General features: G+C 37.1%; 1 protein-coding gene across 3 annotated transcripts in view; it reads right to left on the minus strand.

Moving 5' to 3' along the window:
• Positions 1 to 25664, minus strand: part of PARP8 (poly(ADP-ribose) polymerase family member 8) — a 116283-nt gene that overhangs the window by 14332 nt on the left and 76287 nt on the right. For 2 of the 3 annotated variants that reach the window (XM_040540786.1, XM_040540785.1), the window contains exons 14-21: positions 23604 to 24168; positions 22224 to 22277; positions 22025 to 22120; positions 7873 to 7965; positions 3967 to 4092; positions 2451 to 2516; positions 1102 to 1169; positions 705 to 753 (exon numbers count right to left, since the gene is read on the minus strand). In XM_040540786.1, coding sequence (XP_040396720.1) covers positions 705 to 753; positions 1102 to 1169; positions 2451 to 2516; positions 3967 to 4092; positions 7873 to 7965; positions 22025 to 22120; positions 22224 to 22277; positions 23604 to 24168 — 1117 coding nt within the window. The remainder of the gene's footprint in view (positions 1 to 704; positions 754 to 1101; positions 1170 to 2450; positions 2517 to 3966; positions 4093 to 7872; positions 7966 to 22024; positions 22121 to 22223; positions 22278 to 23603; positions 24169 to 25664) is intronic. The other variant, XM_040540787.1, reaches the window with a different exon arrangement.

Genomic DNA, 25664 nt, shown 5'->3' on the forward strand with positions numbered 1-25664 from the left:
CTTTTATCTGAAATCAAGCAGTAAGAACAGTCTTCGGCATATGAAACATATGGAAGTTTCTGAAACAGAGTTCAGCCTAATATGGCTCTAGTAAGGTAATTAATTTGAACAATTTCATCACAGTATTTTGCTCAGAGTTGGCTTTGAATTAAGATTCAGATTTGAAAGGCTGCAGATTACTATGCCCTTAAACAGAATATCAGAGGCATACATACTAAGAAATTAATCTCAGTACCATCCTTCTAAAATTCCAGAGCTATATTCTTTTTAAAGTATACTCAAGTTCTCTGTAAACTACAAGTTCACAGTATTCTCAACTTGTGTTTACACAAGTTGTCTCAGTTTACACAACTGGTGTATTGTGTAAAAAGCAGTGCAGATGAACACCACAATTCTGTATTTAACATTCTAAATGGTAACCAAAATAGTGAATTTTTCACCCAATCTCCCATGACTGCAGGTAGACACTTGCATTTGACCTACTCACCTCAAATAGAATTTTTCTGACTATAATTTGTTTGACTTGATTTAGATATTCACAACATGATTCTATGAGTCATAACCTGAAACTGCCTACTTCTCTCCACTGTTTGTTAATGGGGTCCACGTGACCAGTTTGAATATAGACACCTACATGTGGCCAGGAGACTCCCATCGAAAAAGAGCCATGAGAAATAAGAAAATAAAGACCCACAGACACTTACCCTATTCACTGGAAGCTTTACAATGTGTGATCTGTTACTAGAAATAACCCTATAAGAAGAAACAGTTATATGTATTAGGCATGATAACCAAGAACTTTCCTTTTTAAAAACATTATGCACAGCCAGAACAAAGCACTGAGCTGCACGCCTTTGAATCTATCAGATGACAGTAGAACAAATCTTGACTGCAAGATCAATGTGAGGCCGTAAAATAAGCCAGCAGTGTTCTCAGTTGCCCCAGATGACATCCAGAAACAGCCCATAAACAAAGCAGTTGCAAATGTTAGCTCTAGTATTAATTCTTAGGGTGAGCTTATACCGAATTATACTGGTGAAGTCACTATTCATTCAACTTGGTACTTTAATAATTATCATCTCATGTGAGTCAATTTTATACCATTGTAGAAGAGGATGTGCAAGCGGGTCTTGTTTATCCATCTGCTTCTTTATTTCCAAGTAAGGTGCCTAGAAAATAGTAATTATGTTCTTTATTGCTAGTTGAAATCATAAGGTTAAATTTTATGTTACATTGCCCATGATTTCTTCCATTAAATGGGACGAATACATGGGACTCATTATTAAGCTTAAATCACAGCTTTGCTGACATTTGGTGTTGTACAGTTATAAATGTGTTTTGACAACAAGAAGAATTCATATAGCAATTACTTTCCCTGGAGTAAAATAATAAGCATGTAATTAGCATCAAAACGAGTATATTATAGCAAAACATTGGTGATCTCAGGGATAACAGCAGAAGATGTACTTACGTTCAGTTTCTGGGTTAAGGAATTGGATTGGAACTTCACAAAATCAGGTTTCTCAAAATACCCCAAGATAATCCACCCCGTTTTTTTTAAACAGTTACATGGTATTAGCTGGTAAAGTAAAATACTGTTACCAGCTTAAATTCCCTTTGAAAGTATTTATTAATTTTTATCTCAGTGTAAATCATTCCTTTAAAAATTGTTATTTTAACGTTAAGAAAGGTTAAATGTCGGTTATTTTTCCCTTTAAGAGATATTATATTAAGTAAAAAAATATCTGAAGTTTTATTTTCAATGTGTTTTACTGCTCTCTATACCTCATTCTTCATTCCAGAATCCCAAAGTACTTGACAAATACATACAAAATACAGTTTTTAAGCTCTTGTGAGGTTACATGTATATAACAGTTGGAAAAGCAAGGTATATGGGAGAGATTTCAATAATCAGTTGTAATCAGCTGGGCTGCTTGGGAAATGAAGTGTTGCATTAAACATAAGTACAGCTATCAGATTCTGTTCCACTGTGAATATTGAGAAATCATATGGTAGTAATCCCATGAGATCCAACCTTCCAAGTCCCCAACACACTTAGCTGAACAAGTGTTTTGTTATAACAGAAATAAAGCTATCATTCAGAACACCATCACAAAATCAATTTCTTTTGCTTTGGAAATAAAAGACCCGGTTTGACTTTGATATTTCCAGAAATGCAGCAGTTGGTGATTATCTTGTTACAATGCCCCATTCTGCTGTTATTATCTCTTATTTAAACTTTAAAAGACCTAAATTCTACTTCATCACCTTAATTTCATTGCTACTGTGGATACTGTAGGTTTGTTATTTTTAGCACACATTTTATTATTATTACAGCTCTATAGAAAAGGGCTGATACTATTGCCTTCCCCACCCATCACAGGCCTCATATAAACATCTTCCTAGTTCTAGAAAAAGCTATTATGTTATGTAAAGATTTTTAAACTCACCTGTGTCATCTCTCTAATAGAAGTGATACTATCCAATGCTTTCATGACTCGGTCATAATTCTTCTTCTGATGTAATATAAAATAAGCAAATAAATTAACAGACTATTGGTCTTTGGCTCTAAAAAACTCATTTTTTTGATGTGAAGTCCTCATCAAAGTTAGGATGAATGTTCACCAAGCCATTCCTTTCTTTTTCTTTTTCTTTTTTTTTTTTTAATAGCTTTCTTCCACCTTGTCTATACACAGACTTCCTCCTTCGTAGTTCACAAAAATTTCAGGAAAAATATTATCATGATGGCTGTTATTTGAATTTCACTAGAATCTCAAATACACCACAATGTAACTCAAAAGATTAGGTCACTTTTTAAACAAATATTTGTAACTAAACACAGGCTCTGCCAGTTATTTGGATAATATGCTATTAAGTATGCAATGAACAAAGAGCTGTTAAATAAGATGCTAAATAAGCAGATATGTTTACTTTGCTAGCTGCTCTAGAAAACATCAGAGGTCCCTCAGCTGTCCCTCTGCTTCATTCTGACCCTTGCTTACCTTCTGCCTAGGAACTGCTACCAGAGATTCCTAAGGTCCACCTTTTCTGAGCAGTTTGTGCTTCACCAGCTCCACATGCAACACCACCTTCAAGAGCTCCAGTTCCCTGTCTCAGGGTTTTGCCAACTCCTGCCCATGGGCTTTCACCTCATCCATACTGGCATTCTTGCTAGAGGAGATAGAGTGGGCCATGCCAGCCTAGGGCTGTCTCTACACCTCTTCTCACAAGACACCTTTTCGTACTCCTTATACCACTTTAAACCCTTGCCCTGCCCAGCTGCCTGTCTCCTCATCAGCCCCTTTCCAAGCCCCTCTGGCAATTCTTCCTTCCCATGCACTACAGAATACATTCACCCCTTCCTCTGAGGAAGAACCACTGCTAGCTGGCCTTTGTTCAGGAAAAGTGGGATGCTTCCCCACGCAGGCCATCCAAAGTTCTCATTTATACCCTTGAGGATGGCTCAAGTGAGTTATAACAGGTTCATGGCTTCCCTAGAGTTTCCATGAGAAGCAGCATTTGCAGTCCAAAGAGCAAACAATTCTTCAAAATTTAATACTTGTACATGACTCCACTTTTATGTCCAACATTTGATAAAAGTAAGTTTAAGGACATAATAGTTTACAAAGAGAAAATGAAATAATAGCAATAACCACTTTAAGAATGGAAAATCCAAAACGTACACTGAGAGAAGACACCAAAGATGGTGTTTTTTCATCTATAATTCGTGTCTTAAAAGAAGTTCTTGGCTTCAATCTAACTTTCAATGCAACTTAAAGTTTATTCCCAAATACCTTCTCAGAGACAATTAAAAAAAAATAGAGAGTTCTGAAAACAGCCACATGCTTGTGCTATATGCTGGAGCTGTATCTTTTCTAGTAGAGGACACTCATGAATAAGGCTTTGCTTTGAAACCTAATGCATTATTAAAACTAAGCAATGACATAATGAAAGACAACTACTTACCCTGGGGTTAAAGGCCAGCATCTGAGGATCATTAGGATCAACTACAGAAGGATATGGCTCAAAAATGACAACTTTCCTAGGTGACTCTAATGCAGACCGACACATGGATACTAGCAGATCAACCACCTAAAGATGAAGAAAAATATTTATTAAATATATGTACTTTCATATTTCATCACCCAGTCTGCTTTCTTTTTTCTTTTTTTTTTCTTTTTTTTTTAGTGGATTACAGAAATACCCTATTTCATCACTAGCTAAAAGTATGTTCCGTGGATAGCATGTAAAGACTGATTTTTTCCCAATGACTTCAAAAGGCTTTAGGTCCAGCCCTACTATACTATTCCAGGTGCCTAGGTAAGACCAATATCTAGTCTTAAATGTACGATCATTCCAGACATATTGCTTGTAGTCCTGCTTTCTCTTGTGTACATGTGATAATTCCTGGACAAAATTCATTCTGAAAATGCAGTTGTGCTGGATCTGTGTACCCTTGGGTGGAAGATGCCAATGAAGAACGCTACTCAAGAAAGAGGAAGGTTTTGTGAACTTGTACCACCGCCTGCTGTTCTCCTGAACACTGTAATCATAAAAACACTACTAAACATTGATTTTACTAAAGCCAGAAGAGCGCAGTGATTTAAAAGTTACTTGCACATCTCACACTGGGAGAATTTCTTTCCCTTCCTTTCTGTTACACATAACTATAACATGAATTTGATTAACTACGATTTCCAAGATTTCACTGTAAGATCATGTGTGTAATGGGTACAGACATTCACATAGGCACATGTAGACACATACACAATTTTGCAACAGATTGAAGTGTAATTGTTTCAAAATTAGTAAATTAGAGATTAAAAAGAGCCTACAGCAATCACAAAACAGAGATAAAGCAGCTTTCTGGCAGCTGTGAAACCCAAATCCCACTGATAATGAAATTCAAAGTTGCTATGTAAAAACATCACTGCAAATTGGCTCATTTCCACCTGGGTTCTCTGTGTTATCTGAAAACATTCCTCTGTAAAAATGGACTTTTCCATGAAAGAAACAAAAAGGCAAGAAGATTTGTACTTAGTAGGCATCCCTGGTTCCTTTCACAATTCCAGACAAATCAGATCTCATCTCACAGCTCAAGTTCTGGAAGTCATTATATGTCTGCTATTATATCTGATCATATGGAGGAAATAAAAATTATGGTCCTTTAAAGAATGAAAATAAGAATCATAATGAAAGAGAAAAGGAACTATGCTGCAGTGAGTCATACTGTTGTCATTCTCCTCCTCTGCTCCTTCAGCATGAATGGACAATTTTCTCTACCTGCTTAAAAACATTCTGTTAGTTTCAGCTACTAGCTCACATATATTGAAAAATGAAGTTACTTAAATAATCATTGCTTTCTCCATGGTGCTCTGATTTCTATCCAGTATATAATAGCTACAGATGTGACAAATGTTTCAAAAATAGGGCATCTGCATTAGTATTTGCAAAGGGGACTAGGAGTCTTTATACACAGCCAGGTCGGGCAACCAGGCCTGCAGTTGTGTATTACCATGAAACTGGGCCCAAGTTCATACTTCTTAGAGGCACTTCTTTGCTTTCAGTTGCAAAACACTACTAGGGAAGAGTTGTTTGAGTTTCCAGACTGCTTAATACAGTGATCCAAAGTTGTCTTCCTTTATTACTTGCACAGTGGGATGTTGTCTTCAAACTGGCACAGTTCTTATTAGAACAGCATCCCAAAGCCTTCATTTAAAACAAATGTTGACTTCTATATTGTTTCTCACCATGATAACAGCAGCTTGTTTTAACCTGGGGAAAAGGTGCATAGATTAGGCTTAATTAATCCCCTGATTTCCCCTGCGATCATTGTTTTGAGCTGATGGAATATACAGCAGCTGAAACTGCAAGATAAGTCTAAAGCAAACATAATACGAACTTCTGTATGTGTTCCTTGGTAGTAGGAAGTGCTGTGGACCTAGTAAGTGTTCTTATAGCTGGGTGTGAGCTTCTCCTTCCTATGAGTGGGCATTGAAGTACCTCAGGTAGGATTTAAATATTTTCAAGGAGGAAAAAATCTCCCAGTACCTCCCTTGCTCTTTACAGGAAGTCCAAACTACCAAAAAAAAATCAGGTGTTTAATTTTCAGGTATTTTGACAATGACTAAAAGAAGGTGATGTGAATTTGATCTTGAAAGTTTTATCAAGTATAATCTCTTATCATTAAGAAGGAGCCATCAGAAGACAGTGAGTGACAAAGTAGGGGTGTCTACCTTAGGAAACTAGATGAAAGCACAGTAGGAAAAACAGGATGTAATTTCTAATAATGGGAACCTATACTTAGGATTCTTCACTACACAAAATGATTTGGAGACTTGGAGGAAGTTTTATCTGACGAAATGTAGAGATTCACAGTGTGAACACCTACATCTTACTAGTCTGCCTAAACTCTCTTCATAATCAATGGAGAAAATAACCTCTGTGCTGATAGCCTATGCTGTGACTCACACCATCCTAAACTATTGTCAAAAATAGCTCTGATGAATCAAACCCTAAAAGCACTGAACTCTTTCTGCAAACAGGAAAGAGAGCTCAACCAGATCAGATGTAGTGAGCTGGGTGTGATGCTAACACTACAGTGAGACCCAACAAAATTCAGTCACCTCAGTCCGATAGAACACTCAACATAAGTTTTTTCTATCTCTTTTTAAGCACCATTAAGGTTGTAATCACTTCAGTACTCTTCAGCAATGCTCTGTAGATGAAGAGGTGCTCTAGGGAGCTAGAGAAAGCTCTGCATATGTCTGTAACAGTAAGACCTACATAAAACAAAGCGTGAGAGTTAACAAGCACCACCTCTCCTCTAAGCCATATTTAAAAACAGAAGTGAGAGCTACTTGCTTGTACCTAAATACCCTATAAGTATGGTACATTCAGAAAATAAAAGTCCAGCACTACAGAAAGACATAACTGAGGTCTTCAGTTATATTCTCAAGGGAAGAAGACATTACTCCAAGTTTCTTCCTCTGAGGAAATGCTAAAAGACGTTATTCTGGCACTTAGCCAAATAGTTTATTTCCAGTGGCTAGACTCATTAGTGCTATTTAAAGCTAACTGAACTGAATGTTTGCTCTTCCAAAAAACATGTTGCTTACCACAGAAGTGCACAGTCAGTGACATATATTTAGGTAATCAGAGAGGAATGCACTTTTCCATAAGATCTGAAAAGGCCATTTTAACTTCTGAATATACTGAAGCCCTATAACTATTGTAAATTAAGATTAAATGGTGATTTGAAAACATAGTTTAAAATATTGTTTTAAGACACATACAAAATCATGAAAAAAAAACACAAGTACTTATATGGTTATAAATACATTAATAACTGAATTTAGAGTCAGAAAGCAAGGCTGTGTTAAATTCCTAATCCTTGAGAAGATAGAAAAAAAAATCTATGTAGAAACATCAATAAGGACTTTCCCACTGTTATTTAATGATCAAAATAACAGATGCTCAGTGGATAGCTGCATCCAACACCATGAACAGGAAGTGGCTTATTAATTGCTTGAGAGTAGTAATGGCTCATTAGGTGAAAATAAATGGGAATTATCTGCAGATGACAATGTCTGCCTTTATTAACAATCCAGGTGACCTAACTGAATACAACAGAACAAGAAAAGAGGGTTATTCTAATTACATGGAAGGAAAACAATGGAAGCACCTCATTACTAACATCTGAAAATGTCATGCATAAACACTGCATTTATGGCTATAAGAATGTACAAATAAATAATACTTACCAAAGAATACTCATACAGGGAATACAAGTAAAATAAATGTTAGAAGAGACTGAAAAAACTGCACACACTATAGAAAATCAGATATGTAATAATTATTAGACAATTCTACCTGAGCCCCAGTTGCAATTTCATCAGCAGCTTCGTTCATCACTCCTAATGTTTGGAAAGCAAATACACAGAGCTCCCGTTCACAAACAGTGGGCTACACAGAGAAAGAAAGTTAATTGTATTTTTGTTCTAGTTTGAGGTTATTGGTTTTATCATGCAATACCTAAAAAAAAAAAAAAAAGAAGCACAAACACATTTAATGTTAACTCTGTTCTACAGATGTTTAACTGCAGCATTAATTTCAAATTATGAATACATGTCAATTATTGAGGAAGATACATTACAGTAGCATTTTAATAACGTGCAAAACAAGTGTTGAGAACTCTAAAACTCGTAAGTACTCCTAAAGACTAAACAAAAATGAAATCCAAATCCAAATAGATTACAATATCAAAATTACAGTTACAGTACCCAAATGTCCTTCAAACTGTCCTATCAGATAGCAAATGTCTTATATAACTAAAAACTGTAGAGAACAAATCCAGAAACTAAATGGTGTCATTCCCACTTCAAAAATGCAGGCTTCTTCACAGCTTATTATTCTGCTATTGAAAACAGTCAAAAATTTGATCCAAGAAACAAAAACTTGAAGATGCTAGGTTTATTTTTTTAAAAACTAATTTAACAACGTATTTGTACATTTTTAGAAAATACATTACATTTTCATTGAATAAAAACTGTATCAGGGAAGGTTACATGTTATTTTTATAAATAAAGATCTTGAACCCTTTTTTATGATACCAAAGGAAAAAAAAAAAAGACGCTGTTGAATCATTTTTTGCTTTTCAAAAGAATTCAATTCACGATGCCATCACAATACTAGAATAAAAAACATATATAAACTTCTGCAAATTGAATGAGACCTGAGCCTTATGCCTTCATGAGGCATAAAACAGGAACAAAAAATACAGCTTTATGAATAGGCATGCCTTCATATGCTCCCTAATCATTTACACTCCTTACAGTTACTGCACACTTATTTACTAAAAAATAATTAGCAGATTAACTTTTAAAAGGCTCAAGTAATGAATCATAAAAAGTTAATTGTTATAAGCATTAAAAATGAACAAAGAGTTGAAACAAATATAAGCAAGAAAAATAAATTAAAGCCTTCCTTAAAATTGACCCCAATAAATGAAACTTTTTATTACAATACTGAAAACAAGCAAAAATATTTTGTATACTGTTTGCTTGAATCCATGTTATTGAATCCTAACTCACTGAAATTTAAAAACAATCTCTAGCAAGCACTACTGAACTTTTACAGCTAAGAATTCCAAGTGTAGCTACCATCATAATCACTAAAGGAATCGCAGTAGTATGCTTTGAAGTTCAAGTCAATGCCTCTAAGAAGCCCTTGAAGAAAAAAAAATATTGAACACACACACAAAAAAAAAAAAACAACATAAAATTTATTTGAATTCCAACCCAGGCAACAGCTTTGTCAGTAATAGGCATACTGCTGTATTTGTAGTCACCTGTTTCATAGCCTTTAAAATATGCATTTGTTTGTTTTCAAAGATTGTAGATTTCAATAAACATCTGAAATGTACTGCATTTTCATATTCTTATATCAATTGCTTTACATGAGCTATCATCTTTCAAGTCTAAGAGTATCATCCATTTGATTTATTTTATCTGCTATGTTACATTACATTAGGCAGCAGATGAAGCCTAACATGATCCAATTCGCTGTGCCATTGCACAGTAGACAAAAAGTATTTATTATTGTCATTATTCAAAGTCTTTCACATTCAGAAGGTGCCTCTATCACTTGCTTAGCTGCGGAAGCATGGTGGCATTGCCATCTTGTCGATAACATTCAATAGTATATGCAGACTCTAATTTGAGAGCAAAGGATTGATAAATAATTTAGCCACGAATACGAGGGTTAAGAAAATACTCACTGCTGTCATTCTATTTATAACCTCAACAAAATAAGTTACCCTGAGATTTGCAGATAGCAAATGGAACATAGGATTTGTCTTTTCTTTTCTTTTTTCTTTTATTTTTTTTCTTACTGTTGTATGATCCCAGAAATGTCTGAGTAGCTGGAAGATGGAAATAAGGAAAATGATCATTGCACTTATGCTTGACATTTGGAAAGCTTTTTTCTCTCAAGTGGACACTGGAGCTAAGATCTTAAGGCTGGAGAACTGCAGGTATGAGAAACAAGGCAGCAAAATCTGAGCTCTGAAGAGGAACAGAAAATACTGATAGGTAAAATAAAATTCTTTTGACTTCATGTATTTGATGAACCTGCATGCCTACTGAATATTTTTTAGAGTAAAGACTTGACAAGACAATGCTGATAAAATAGTGTTTTAGAAATGCAGACTGAAGGATCACTACATTCCCAAGTTAGCCACAGTCTAGTGGTATGTATTTCAATATTCAGACATTTATGGAAAATACCTTGAAATTGAACACAAAATCATTCAAGGGCTCCCAAAACATTTCACAGAAATTCACAGTCCAGTAAGTGTGATACAACATATAGTAAATGACATGATAATAAAGCCAGATGAATGGCTTTGTCAATCTCTTTCAAAACACAAGAAAAAACTTTTCCCAGTAATGGAAATGGGTTTCACCAAACTCATTTCTATTTGAGAAACAAACATGTCAGGAAGCCACATGGTTTTTCTGTACAAAATTCTAGTAAATAATGAACAGCACTTCCAGATTTTTCTCTCCAATTTTTTAAACTTGTTATTAAAAAAGTAATGTATCTCTAGTTTGAATTTGTCGTCTTTGATGCTTTCAAGGAAGTAAATTGTCTACCTTCAGAAATATTGAAATCCCTGTCTGAAGTACCTTTGGTTAAAGAAAAAAATCACTGAAAGAACTACCCAGAAAAAAACTGAACTCTGTACAACCTCTGCATTCTACATATTCTCTTCAACTAAAAGCTGAACAAATATGTAGTTTTACATTACATGAAAGTGTCAGGGCTCTGTCAGTTGAATGGGGAAATAATGAGGGCCCTTCAGCTACATGGACACTTCAATAGCCCGCCTTCATATACCCACTCTAGATGCCTTTTTATCTGAACTCTAGACATTTTCAGAGCACTTTTGGGTCTTGTTTCTGATAGTTGTCCCAGTCTAATCCAATCAGAAGCTTTTAACTAAATTTTCCCATCCACATTAGTAGAATGTTCTAAGAGATGTTGGTATGGTCATTTCACACTACTTCAGCCACTAGCAAGGTTCAACCATTTAAACTCTTCCCTTTCCCACCAAAAGGAAAAGTCTGGCTTAAAATTAAGCAGTAGACATTCCAAGAGCCTTTCTTTGTCATATGATGATGCCAGTATCACATTTCCTTATTTTGGTTTTGTCCAAAATTGTTCATGCTAGAATCAATGAAAAAATACGAAAAAGAAGGTAATAAATCAATTCTAGAAGACAGAGCTTAAAGAAAATCATAGGCTTTACGGTAAAACTAATTCAAAGGAGCTCTTACACTGCTGCTAGCATTTTGCATACTGCCACTTGTCTCTTTTCTTATAATGAGATGTGAGCCCATCAGACAGGAACAGTCTTGTTCTGGCTTTTTAACTTAAATACAAGAAATGCCCCTAGCCACAACACACAAACAAGAACAAAAACAGTAACAAATATATAAATGTGATGTTGTTCCAATGTCATTTCTAGATACTCTCAATTTGGTTTAAGGCCACATAATTAGTAATAGTAATTCAGCAAGCTGAAGTTTTTAAGAACTTTTATGTATATGAAAGGACATGTCATTACTGATGTGGACCTGTATCCATAAAGGTATATAATAACCAACTTCTTTTATATTACTAGTTTCCATTGTTTTCAAAAAGGAAATACATGCCTAAATAGGATTTATACACTTAAGAATGTGTTCCCAAACTTGAGTCTCACTTAACAGTGCAGTGTTAGGGGCATGCAAAATTTTACCAATTACAACCACCACCCTGAAGGCCTCCAGAGCTGACCGGGAAACTTCGTTTCCCAAATCTAGTGGGCAGTTGTACCTCCCCTTCAACAGTGCTCTCACACATATACCTTATATTTAACTTGAAAGGAGAAAATTAACGTAAGGTCATTGGCTTACACAAAACTGTTAGCTAAGTGAAGACCATTGGTGCTGAAAGACTATTTAGTAAGATAATTATTCCAGTGGGAAAAAGACAGAAGAAAATAAGAGCTGGGCAGTTAACCTGAGACTGAAAATGCTGAGAAGCAGAAGGCACTGATAGAAGCAGACAGCATTTTTTGAGCAGAGTAATGCTTTCAGAGTTTTCCTTTAGCCACCCCCAATCTTTGCATGCTCAGTAGCACTCATCCACAGCACTGGGAAGAAAAAAAGGTTCGGTCAGAGTTTGTGTGTGAGATGATTTAAGTATCTCTTCTGACAGCAGTGACCTGCAAATGGCAGACGGGCAAACCATCCAGCTACTATGACATATTCTGATCCCTGGACTCATGCATTACTTAAAATATTTTCCAGACATTCTTTCAATTCAAAAGAGTTGAAACCTTCATAACTGATATTGATCTATCTTGCTGTTCTCAAACATGTGCTGCTGCTGTGCTCAGATGAGCAATGTGCAACCTTCTACTGCATTCTGGGGGACGTCACACAGCCACTAATGTGGCTGCAGTATGACTGACACACCTAAAAACTCTTGATCTAAAAGGAGAAGCTCGAGGAGAGCTCGGAGTCTGACTTACAGCAAATGTAACAAATGGTAAAGGTGAAACCATTAGAGCCCATCTCACTTCTCCTAATGAAAGGAACAGTCAGGGGAAATGAAAGCTATCTTCAAATCCGTGTTTTGTTTCCTGCTTTCAACCATGGTACATGTAAAGCTTTTCTACAGGAGGAACTTCTGTCTCTCTTCATTACACTTACTAGATGTTTGAGGATAGAGCAGGAATAATATTCAAAACATATGGGGGGGAGGGGCTGAGTAGAAGAGAGAGGGAAGGAGAGAAAGAATGAAGTGAGGAAGGGAAATTGGTGGGTAAAGCTTTCTTTTGGAAGGGACCGTTCAAGTTTTTGAGGTTCATTTCTTAGTTTGTGTCAGGTATGGATTTTTAGATGTATTTCTTAGTTATATTTGTAAGGAAAGGCAGTTGCTAATTCATTAACACCTGACTCCACGGTACCTAAGAATCAATTATATTCAGGCCAATAAGGATACCATTACCATATCTGAAGCCAGAGCTGCAGGAAAGCTGCTTTCCTGGCTCTTTCATAGCTTACATCTATTAGTCATGCTTTCAAATGAATGAACAAATGCTACAGAAATCTCAGTTGTATCTACAGATGTGACATATGAGGCAAATACGAGCACAACAGGAAGGCCAGCACTAATGAGGTGCTTGCATACTTTCTACCAATGCTATTTCAATGCTGTATGTAAACTCTCATTACCTCTGAGAACACTAGAGCAAAATATGTTTATGAATTCAATACTTTTAAGCTTCCTTTAGTACAACAGAAAGGTCATTTCAATTCAAAATTGATAAAACAAAAAGTTTTAGGTTATGTGTCTCCTAGAACACACTCCCACAGAATTAGAAGGTAAAGTTATGAGTCCAACTTGTACGATTTCTGTACTTTGTTAAATCATTACTGAAGCCATCCAGAAATACCATTAACTGTAATGTAAGGTTCATCAAGCTTCACAGCTTAAGCAATTTTAATTATTAATGATCAAGATTATTTTGAAAGGCAAGTTAAATGCACATCTGCCTACTCCACTATGGTTTATAATTCTGAGTGAACCAACTGGTACTACCACATTGTGGATTACAAATATAAGATTTATTACAATTAAAATTGTAATTCAGATCTGTATTTTAACAACTTTTATTGACAGGTTCTTATGTTACAGGAAAATATATATTTAAAAATAAACGTTAAAAATTAAGTACTTCATCATAGAATTGTATACTATGGCTAAACTTGCACTGATTTAAGAATTGCTTTAAAAAACAGATAATTGTAAATAAGTATATCTTTGTTCTGAATTTTCAAACGAAGTCAAACTACTGACCCAAGATTTATATACTGTGTATATATGTGTGTATATTCCTGCCATAGAGCAGGAAAAATTTACTAAATAACCTATCTGTCTATAAATATGTAAGGTAAGCTCTCTAAACAATCTCACAATATTCATGTGAAATATGGAACACACTGCTGAAAGATGTAGGGGATACCATGGTGGTAAGCAGATATAATCTGTAGAAAGATTAAAGAATAGACTGAGAAAGAACTGTCACTTCTTTTTGGGTTTGTTTTGGTTGATCCAGATTTTATTTTCTGCTTTTCTTTTTAATTCCTATTCTTGGAAAGATTAGACACTTTTTTTTTTTCCTCCATTCCGAATACATAAATAGGTGGCAAATAAACAAACATTATAGAGTGCTATCTGGGCAACGTGAGTTAAGATCTTGGCTACACGACAAGCTATACATTTTACATTCAGTGAACAATAAAGTGGTTGAAGTCCATTCTGCCAAAGTACTGCTTGTAACTGGAGTGGCTTTTTTTCATAAAAAGAGATAAAACCAGGCTATATGGTGGATTAAAGATAAGAAAGATCACAACGTTATTCCACAAGAATGAAAACATCTCCATCATCTTGGTTAAACTCCAGTCTATCTAAATAAGTTTGTATATCTACACTTTTCTCCATAGTTCATGTTTATTCTACTCTAGAAACCTCCCACTCCTAAATGGCATACTAATTCTGGAACATCAATACCACTATGTTATTCACTGGTGGCTAAGAAACATATATCCAAAGGATGCAGCAATCCAAGACCTATTCCAGTCAGTGGGAGCTCACCAAGGCCATGATTTTACTCATCATGAATAAATCACAACTGAGCACTTTGTCATGAAAAACATTCTAAAAATGTAAGGTTACAAATATAAATACAGATATATCATTACTACCCCACTGCACTTATTTTTACAGCTAAATACTAACAGCAGGTATTTCAAATATTGTTTTACATTCATATTTTATGGAAAGAAGTTTAAACAGTGGAGATGTCTGCACCAGCATTTAAATTTCAAAGAAATTAACTTCAATATTTAGTTTTGCTATTTTTTTTATGGCTATTTCCTGCTTTGTTCTAAAGAAATCTTGGTTTGAGATTTTAACACAAGGTGGCAGTGTAAAGAATGCTTTCTTGACTCCAAAATTACTGATCTCCAGAGTTCCAGAGGTGTTTTTTGTTTGTTTGTTTGTTTGAATGATCATATTGAATATGTTCAAGGAATTTTTTTTCCTGTAAAATTGTCTGGCACATCTTTAAAATCCATGACATGACATTCTTTTACCAATGACTTTATTATAACAATGGTAAATAAGGAAATCCGGAAGGCATACAGACACTAAGATAGACATTAGCTACACATTTTAAATTATACTATTTAAAAGCTGAATACGATAATATATTTTTGTAATGCTTAATCAGATCCTTAAATAAAATAACCACTTCTGATAATCACTCATGATCTCATTATATTTAAATGTTTATCATAAAAGTAGTTATCACATGCTGAATTCCTAAAACAAGATGTCTCTTCAGTATTTTACCAGCAAAACTGTTGCATTATTAAAATAGTAATTTCATCCCCAGAATATTATTACTAGTTCTAGAGTAACATGAAGAATTTCATATGGCATTTTAAAAATGTTAATATTTGGTTCTTTTAATATAGAAACAAATAATGTTGAAGTTTCTTTACTACCTTATGACATCAGTTTTGCAAAACACATTTTTACAGCTAGATGAACCAAATCATATTCATAGAATCATAGAATATCCCGAGTTGGAAGGGACCCACAAGGATCATCGAGTCCAACTCCTGGCACCACACAGGTCCACCCAAAATTTTAGACCATGTGACTAAGTGCACAGTCCAATCACCTCTTAAATTCAGACAGGTTTGGTGCAGTGACTACTTCCCTGGGGAGCCTGTTCCAGTGTGCGACCACCCTCTCGGTGAAGAACCTCTTCCTGATGTCTAGCCTAAACCTCCCCTGCCTCAGCTTGACACCATTCCAGCAGGTCCTATCACTGGTGATTAAGGAGAATAGATCGGCACCTGCTCCTCCACTCCCCTTCGTGAGGAAGCTGTAGACTGCGATGAGGTCCCCCCTCAGCCTCCTCTTCTCCAGGCTGAACAGGCCAAGTGACCTCAGCCTCTCCTTGTATGTCTTCCCCTCTAAGCCCTTCACCGTCTTCATCGCCCTCCTCCGGACACTCTCCAACAGTTTTACAGCCTTTTTGTACTGTGGTGCCCAGAACTGCACACAGTACTCAAGGTGAGGCCGCACCAGTGCAGAGTACAGCTGGACAATCACTTCCCTCGACTGACTAGCGATGCACCCCAGGATACGGCTGGCCCTCCTGGCTGCCAGCGCACACTGCTAGCTCATCTTCAACTTGCTGTCAACCACAACCCCCAGATTCCTCTCTGTGGGGCTGCTCTCCAGTGTCTCGTCGCCCAGTCTGTAGGTATAGCCAGGGTTGCCCCATCCCAGGTGCAGGACCCGGCACTTGTTGAGAAGGACTCTTGGAAGACAGTTCCTTTTATCGTTTCATACTGGACGAGCTCTATCTAAGCTTTATCTGAAGCTAAAAATAGCATTATCTAAAGCTTTATCAAGCCCTGGCACAGGTTGCCCAGAGATGTTGTGGAGTCTCCCTCCTTGGAGGTATTCAGAAGCCATCTAGACATGGACCTGAACAACCTGCTCCAGGTGTCCCTGCTTGAGCAGGGCAGGTAGGACCAGATGGCCTCCAGAGATGCCTTCTGGTCTGTGATTTTGTGTAAAGAGAAGCCAAACTATCTTTCACACTTGTATATTTATACCTTACACAGGAAGTGCCTTCTCTTTCAAGCCCAAACACTGTATACAGGAGCAGAGCAAGGATATTACCTCCCTCAGCAGCATCTTCCCTGTTGGTGTTTCTACCATTGCCAGTACTAATTCAGCCAGCTTTCCCCTTTCTACAGCAATTCACACAGAGAAAACCACAGGAGGACACACCGCCTTTCATCCTGCATTTGGTACATATCTAGACTGAAAATTCTTTAGGGCAGGTATTAAAGAATCTCTTCAACTTTGTGCATGGACAACAGGGGAAAAAAAGCCTACAACGTTAACAGGAACAGGTCCTCATTTTCCACACATCTCTAAATTCTGTAAAAATGGACAGTAATCAGGAATCAGAATTTCCTATTCCTATTTCCAATTTCCTAACGTTACTTCTAATATTTAGTCTAACATGTTAGTTTGACAGAAATCAGGATGATTTTACTATTTTTACAATCTATGTGAGTGAGAAACCAACCACTTGAAAACATCATCAAAAAAATTAAAAATATTCTTGAAACAGTTCAAGTCTCAGGAGGAAAATTTGGCCATTAGTTTACAAACAAGTAGTAGTCTACATCTTACTGACCTAAACTACAACTGTGTTCAGAATAAATTCAAAGACAGTAACATGAGGCACTGTCTAATGATTCAAATGAGCAGACTTCTACTGTTTTCAGGATGTTTGCTGATGCTCGCCTGAACACAAGCCACCGGTGTGCCCAGGTGGCCAGGAAGGCCAACGGCATCCTGGCTTGGATCAGGAATAGTGCAGCCAGCAGGAGCAGGGAGGTGACGATCCCCCCGTACTCTGGTGAGGCTGCACCTCGAGTACTGTGTTCAGTTTTGGGCCCCTCTCTACAAGAAGGACATCAAGGCCCTGGAGCGTGTCCAGAGAAGGGCTACGAAGCTGGTGAAGGGCCTGGAACACAAGTCCTGTGAGGAGCGGCTGAGGGAACTGGGGTTGTTTAGTCTGGAGAAGACGAGGCTCAAGGGAGACCTTATTGCTCTCTACAACTACCTGAAAGGAAGGTGTGGGGAGCTGGGGTTCAGCCTCTTGTCACAGGTAACTAGTGATAGGACGAGAGGAAATGGCCTCAAGTTGTGCCAGAGGATGTTTAGGTTGGAAACCAGGAGACATTTCTTCTCAGAAAGAGCAGTCAGGCATTGGAACGGGTTGCTCAGGGAGGTGGTGGAGTCACCTTCCTTGGGGTGTTCAAGGAAAGGTTGGACGTGGTGCTTAGGGACATGGTTTAGTGGGTGACAGTGGTGGTAGGGGGATGGTTGGACCAGATGATCTTGGAGGTCTTTTCCAACCATGGGCCTTTTTAAAAAAAAAAAAGTGGTATACAATGTGTTAATGTACTATTCTAAGACCCCTACCTCCATTTCAGACAAATGAAAGCATTACGTTTGTGTTTTAAAGTTACAGTGTCTACATACTGTATTTTTATATATGCAAACACTTATGGAGTACATGCGGGGACTGTATATGGTATTCTTCTGTATGTCAGGTAACTTTTGAAGCTCAAAAGAGAACTGGTTGTTTGTCATCCAAAGCCCATAATTTGTTCCACAAAGAAATTATCAGGAGAAATATAAGAATTTCCTCTTTGTTCATCTTCAGTAAGTCACTAAGAACTAACAACTTCCTAACAACTTCCAAAGATTCCTGTGTTATGACAGGATCCCTGAACTAGCAGGGAGCACTTGCATGGTTAGATTAATACCACAAGCTCTGGAGTAAGACAGGTGTCCATTGTAAGAACATAAAACTAAACATATGCAATTGTGCTGTGCAGCTGTTGTACAACAGACATCTTCCATACAACGGTACATCTGACAAGTGGATCTAGTGTCTAAATTAAGCTGTTCAAAAACGACACATATTGTCATCAAGTTCCTCTTACTTTATGGGAAATAAGATATCAAGATTTTAAGAAAGCAGAAGTAAATTAAAATAGGTATTGAAAACAGACCGCCACCCCTAAAATGTATTCTAGGAAAAAGAGTCACAATTCTCAAAAGAAAGCTTGCACTGAGAGACTAATTCAAAGGTAGTGTATAACCAAGACAAAAACACAGCCTGTAGTGCAAATCTGCAGAAAGGAAAAGCTTTACCTCACAACTTTGCTTGGTATCTTCAGCTGTACCAGGGCTGGCACCAGAATTGTGCAAGTCATTAATGATCATCACAAAAAAATTACACCAAGGTATGGGAGTTTTAAGTATCATTAAAGTATTAAAATAGTGTCATTACTGTGTGATGGCAATTGTTAAAATTTTAAGCTGTATTTCAAGGAAATTAATTAAACTACACCACAGTTCAGAAAAGGTCTCAGACAGACATAATAGAGGACTGCAAAATCAAACTCTTTACTGGCATCACAGAATCACAGAATCACAGAATGGCTGAGGTTGGAAGTCCAACCTAGTCGATCTAGTCCAATCCCCCTGCCAAGCAGGATCACCTGGGGCACATTGTGCAGGATGGCATCCAGGTGGGTTCTGAATATCTCCAGAGAAGGAGACACCACAACCTCTCTGGGCAATTAGTATGTCTTCTTTGAAACTGCATAAAACTCCACTAAATAATAGAAAACCAAGCTAGACTGACAAAAAAAATAAAAATCAAATACATTTAAACAGAATTTCTCAAGCAATAACTTTGCTAACCTTTTTAAAATTCATAATGCCTTGTCACTGAAAAAAAGATCCAAGTCACAGAAGTGAACCTCATCATTAAGAAAACATACACCCAGACATGACCCCACCTTGATCTGTGTGGAGGAACTATAGAAAGAGAATGGTGATGCATCCAGGACTATTTAATCTGTGGCATCTTATTATATACAACCAACTATAGAGAGAGACTAAGTAATGGTTTTGAGAAATGGTTATCTGTAGAAGATGGGATCAAGACACAGAATCTTAAAAGCAGCTGATGATTATGACAGCTGATAAAGTTACTGTGGTATCAAAACCACAAGGACTCTCAACCTCTTTATGAAGGCTAAGGATACTACATATGGGATCCATGAAGTGACCTAAAGCTAGATCCCATGTAGCTTTACCTTTAATGACAGTCCTCTCCATTCTACTTAATAAAGTACTGTATTTCTGAGATCTGCTGTTGCAGCAGTATTAAATGTCTTCTTTCAGTTGGGTCATTCTTTGCTCCCTTTGTATACATTTATATAAACACACACAGAGTTACATATGCATATGTATGTGCAGATGAAGCAGGTAAATAAACCCTACAATTCACTACTATAAGCCGCCTCTATCAGAGCTTTCAGAAGAATGAAGCATAAATTTCCTTAAGATCCTTTGGCAAACTCAAGCTATGTTCAAACTAAGATCCTTCCCTTCTCACCGTCTACAGCACTGCAGAATCATTAATGGAGACTCTATATTGCTTATTGAGTCATTCAAGCATACACAGAGCATGCTAGATTTCTTCCTGCTATCTCCATCTCTCCAGGTTATGCAAGGACACATTTGCATTTTTGCAAAGCTTGTTAGATTATGCTGCTTGCAAAGGCACTGAGGAATAGGTGTTTAATGGCAAATATATTTTTAACTTTGTTTTGAAGCACTGACAAACTCAAAAGAATGGTGAAAATGCCCTTTCTTTCTGCTGAGAGAAGATGTCTGAGAGAAAAGTCATTCTGAGGGATTTTGATCTCTAAGGTGGGAAAGCAAGATGATTTTTTTTTTTTTTTTTTATTTTAGAGCAGGTAACTTTAAATTTTGTTTCTTTTTAATAGTTCAATGGTTGTGTGAACAGGAAGAAATCCTGCAGTTTGATTTGTCCTATGGACAACAGACAAAACCTGGTGATTTAAATAATTATATTACCCAAACTTTACATATAACTCACTTTGTCTAATCTCATTCTGTCACGGACAGTGCATGTAGTACATTCAAAGATGAAAGAGAAGGAATTGGTGCCTTTTCCACAGGCTTCTATTCAGGGTTTTGTTGCTGACAGATCTGACAGAAAGCCATGTTTTTAAAAGGCAGATATGAGCTTGAGGGGGCAAATAGACACCTGATAGCATATTCAAAAAGTACACAGGTTTACCTATGGTTTAAATCAGAGTAAACCCAGTACATAGATGCTTTTGCAAATCCTATCAGCAGCATATGTGCATACCCTGCTTGCAGTCAGAACGCCTGACCATGGTGCCACTGAGAGTCACAGGGAATAACTCTGACATGACTTCTGTGTAAGCAGTAACCTTTCTGAATTTAGTTCCATGGGACTATCATAGATGATGCCTGCTTCAACTCATATGTAGTTGCTGGCCACACTGAAAAACTGTAATGAGGTGATGGACCATCCACACACTGATACTAAATACAATTTTCCATGGCTTTAGTGTCTTTTTAGATTACACAGGGTTCCACAGAACTCATAATAGGTGAAATGAGAAGGATTCTGAACTGCAAGGTCAGTCCTAAAATTAAGAAATTTTATCCTCCTATATTTTATCCTCCTCTTTCACAATACTGCACTGATCCAGTAGCTTGAGACAAAGTGTGTCTTTCAGGATGAATCTTATTCTTGTTTACTGCATGCACTCCCAAACAGCATGAGAGGATGCATCATTTAGCATGGAAAATTCCTGGTTCTCATTCATATGGGACTGGAAGAAAGGAAAACCTGTGAAACTGGCCACACTGTGGGCATAACCACCACAGTGCTCCTGGCCTCGGTCACTGCCTGGGTTGCTGCTAGATCAGACAATTCAAAGAACGTCTCCTCATGGCTTTTTTATCACGTTATAGAGAATGTTTCTTTCCAGAGGTCCATGAGCAAATAAGGGCCAGAAGCACTTCAAGACCTTGTAGCATTATCACCAGTGTATCATCTGAATACAGCTCAGATAGAAGCTCAAGGACTGACATGACCCTGAGCTTTTATAAGGGTGCCAGAGGACCATGAAAACATCCCAATGCACTTCCTGTAGCTTATCTAATTATGGCTACTCTAGCATAATAGCTGTCAGTGAAATATATAACTCTTTTAAATTTCTATGATTTCTATACAAGCCTACTTTTCATTTCCCTTACTTGCAATGTGTTTGTTTTTTTTCAAATTTAGAGTAAAATCTAGTTAATATGCATTACATTTTTGCACCTTAAATGAACAATAGGATGAAACAGATCTGAAATAATTCAATAGTTTAACAACTTTGTATGGTCCACTGCTACTTAAGGCATTAGAAAATGCATTGTTTGTCCCAGCAAGCATACAACTTACCCTCAGCATAGGGCCATTCTGGAACACATGGGGTTCATCACAAACAACACAGTATTCATTCAATACTGGTATCCGCTGCTCAGCAAATTCAATAGTCTGAGAACAATGAAAATGAGAATAACAACATCTGCTTATAAATAATTAACAGTCAGCTTGTGCTCCAGAACGTTTCAAAAACAGGTAAGATATGACATCCTACCTGCACAAGAAAGCCATGGTCTCGTACCGGAATGCATTTTGCACCATAATTTTGCTGCAAGGAAAGAAGTTGAGGCAACTTCAGTTTTGGTAGACTAATTATAAGGAAATGGCAAAACGTTTGTAATGTTTGTATGTAAATATGTTAATTAAACAATATTTGCATCTAAAAATATATCTAATTTGCATAAACCATTACAAATAATCAATCCTTTTACTTATTTGCTGAATGTGGGATGGATTTTTAGCTTTTCTAAAATCTGATAAGGTTTTATATCTTAGTATCCCCAAAACTTTAATCTCAAATGGAAACACCCACACCTTCACTCCACTCTGATGAACTGGTATTTGGTAACTTTCTTTAAATTTTAACTGCATATTGTCTATCTAAATATGGACTATGTGGTTAGGCTTGAATGACTAATGTAATTCACAAAAGTGTTGAAAATCTTTCTTTTATATCTATTAAAATCTCACCTCTGTGAGCACCATGCTAACAGGTCTCTGTGCTCAGATCCCACTCAGGTTCCTCCTGCCTTTTTCTTTCAATGTAAAACAGCATAAATTAGAAAGTACTTTTGTTATAGGAATCGGTAAGGTACAGAACTCCCTCTAGGCTGACATTTATTTTAATCAGACCTTGTTTTGAATAAGAATCAGATTGGCTCCACAGGCAGAAGCAGAAGAATTAAGTGTGAGCTCCATGTCTTAAAATAACAGTATGTGCTACCCTTTGTTTTCTCAATCAATCATATCTCTGGGGAAAGAAAGGTGGGCAGTGTGGGCCTAACTCCTTCCCTGACCTCCAGCTGCCACCAATGCATTTGAAGGCTAAACTTTTCACAAAGCACAAATGTGCAAGAGGTGAGCTGAACCATGACTGCATTTTTTCCAGTATGATATTAATTACAGATGAAAAGACCAGAAGGAGAGGTGACTTGGCACCTTAATGAGCCAAAGGATGGCTGATTCCCCCATGAAGCAAAAAGGGAAATTAGTAAAGACCTCTGTGACCATGTCAATTTTGCAGCACAGAAGCTCACACTGTCTCTTCTTCCTGCAGCAAGAAAGGAGGTAGGGAAGGATGTGTATGATTGAACTTTTCCTGTGGCCAGCAACTGTACAGTGAGTTGTATTCAAGGTGAGTTGTGAACTCTGTCTTCACCTAGGCAGATTCTGGTTTTATGACATAAATGTGTATGCATACTTTAAATCCACCTTAAAAAGCCGACTCCACTGTTCTTCAGTTAATTTTAAAAACTTCCAAAATATCCTCTAACATATCCCCTGAATATTAATACTTTTGCATAATAAGCATAACAACATGTTTGGAAAATAATGAGGGGAAAATGAGCAGAATAAAAAAAGAAACACTACGCACAGCAGCTTGTGAAGGTGATGATGAGGATGGTGTTAAGATACCAATAAGCCCTGAGGTAAGAGAGAGCCTCCTGCCCTCTGCTATGTTGGACTCCTTGAAAGGCTCCATTTTGGATGATTTAGGGGCATTGGAGTAGGTCTTGCTGAGTAACTTCTGATTCTTCAATCCATCCAATTCCTCCATTCTAAGATTACTAGAGTAAGACCTACTTAAAAGTTTATGGGGCTTCAAGGTGCTGTTGTGCTCACATCGAGGATCCCCAGAACATGACCTACTTAATAACTTATGGGGCTTTAAAGTGATGCACTCTTCCTGCTTGACAGCTGCAGAGCAAGAACGGTTCAACAGTTTGTGCGATTTAATAGCCATTGTCTGTTCAGCCCTAGGGTCACTAGACAACGAGCGGCCAAAGGTTCTGTGAGATTTTGTGGCACACACATCCTCCGCCTTAACTGTGCTAGAGCAAGTCCTCCTCAGCAGCTTGTGAGTTTTGGAGATGCCATCCTGTTCTGACTTCAGTTTTGATTTATTTTTACCACAGCCAGGTGGAGGATAACTTGGCGACCTTAAAAATAAAGAAGGGGAAGACATAATTGGAGAATAATCAAAAATGTGCATGAAACAAGCAAGTCCAGATATACATACAAATTTTTAAGTGCTGCCTGTCTTCATGTATTTAACTAGTGGCAAACACAGCCCAACATAAAAATAATAATAATAAAAAAAAAGAACAACTGTATGTAGGACCAATTTCCCAATACCTTCTTAGTCCTATATATACACAAACTCTCACTGATTGACGAGATGACTATTTAAGTAGAAGTTAGGGCTATATACTTACAGCTGTTGGTACAGGTCCCTATATCTTTAAACGAACTATTCATTCAGGAAAATATTTTTGAAATGGAAAGTGTGTATTTCACACAAGATTATAATGCATTTATCAAAATGTGTCTTTTCATCATGGCATGATCCCATTCAAATTATTGTCTTTTGGGCATGGAATAACAATTTCTATGTGCAGATGGTACGGAAGATATAATGAGCAATTAAACTTGCAGGCAGTAAATCAAATTTAATTCTGCTGAAATTAACTTTTTTAAAAACCTCACAGAAATCTGGATGCTTTGTGGAAGACCATTTGACGCTCTTCTGTCCTGTTTTAAACAGATTCTAGCTCTTTAACACTGGAAATGAGAATGCATGGGGCTCATATTTTGAATACAAAAATAAAAGAACAAAAGACATTATTATTTTTTTTACAAAACAATACACACTTGATCTCTTACATTTCTATAATGTTCACATTCAACTGTCCTTGCAAAGCAAGAACCAGCGTCAGGTATGCCAAATCATTTTTCTATGGTTTATAAGCAACCCCAATCTTTGTAGTATTTTTTGACATTGATCAAACAAAAAAGACATGAAAACCCAAGGGGAGAGGCTGGCAGCTTTCCCCACCCTGCTAGCAAGTGATGACAGTAGAAAATGCATGTGGAGGCTGACTCACAGTTGCAGTTAGCTCATTACCACCCTCAGGCAGACAGAAAGTAGGAATGGCGCTCTATGGAGGGAGAGAAGGTCCCCACATTTGGACTAAGTGATCTCTGGAACTGTAGTACCAGCAAGCAAATCAACAGGAGAAGGATTGGGCTGTCTTTTGTCTGCCCTTTCTGAATAAAACCAAACCCCACGTTTCAGCAAGCACTGGGCAATTGTGTGGCATGGTAGGCAATGAGCGAGCCTACTCTACACAATAACACCATCTTCCTCTTCTCCATTTGAGAAGACAGATCTTCAGTCATCTTTGACATTCCTCCCTTCATCAAATGTGAGTGATTTCCGTACTAACCCTCTCTATTTTTTTAAATACGTGGAAATTAGAATTACAAAATTCATCAAGAAGAAGAAATGTTCAAAGAAGCACTCAATACAAACTCACAGAAGGGGTGATTTGTCAACCCTTCGTAAACAGGCAAACATGCTAGAGTAAATAGTCATATTCCTGAAAGGGGTAAAATCATAGCCTCGTTTTACAAGCCCTTAAGAGTATGGGTAACA

The sequence above is a fragment of the Cygnus olor genome, chromosome Z (assembly GCF_009769625.2).
Source record: "Cygnus olor isolate bCygOlo1 chromosome Z, bCygOlo1.pri.v2, whole genome shotgun sequence".
NCBI classification, from domain to species: Eukaryota; Metazoa; Chordata; class Aves; order Anseriformes; family Anatidae; genus Cygnus; species Cygnus olor.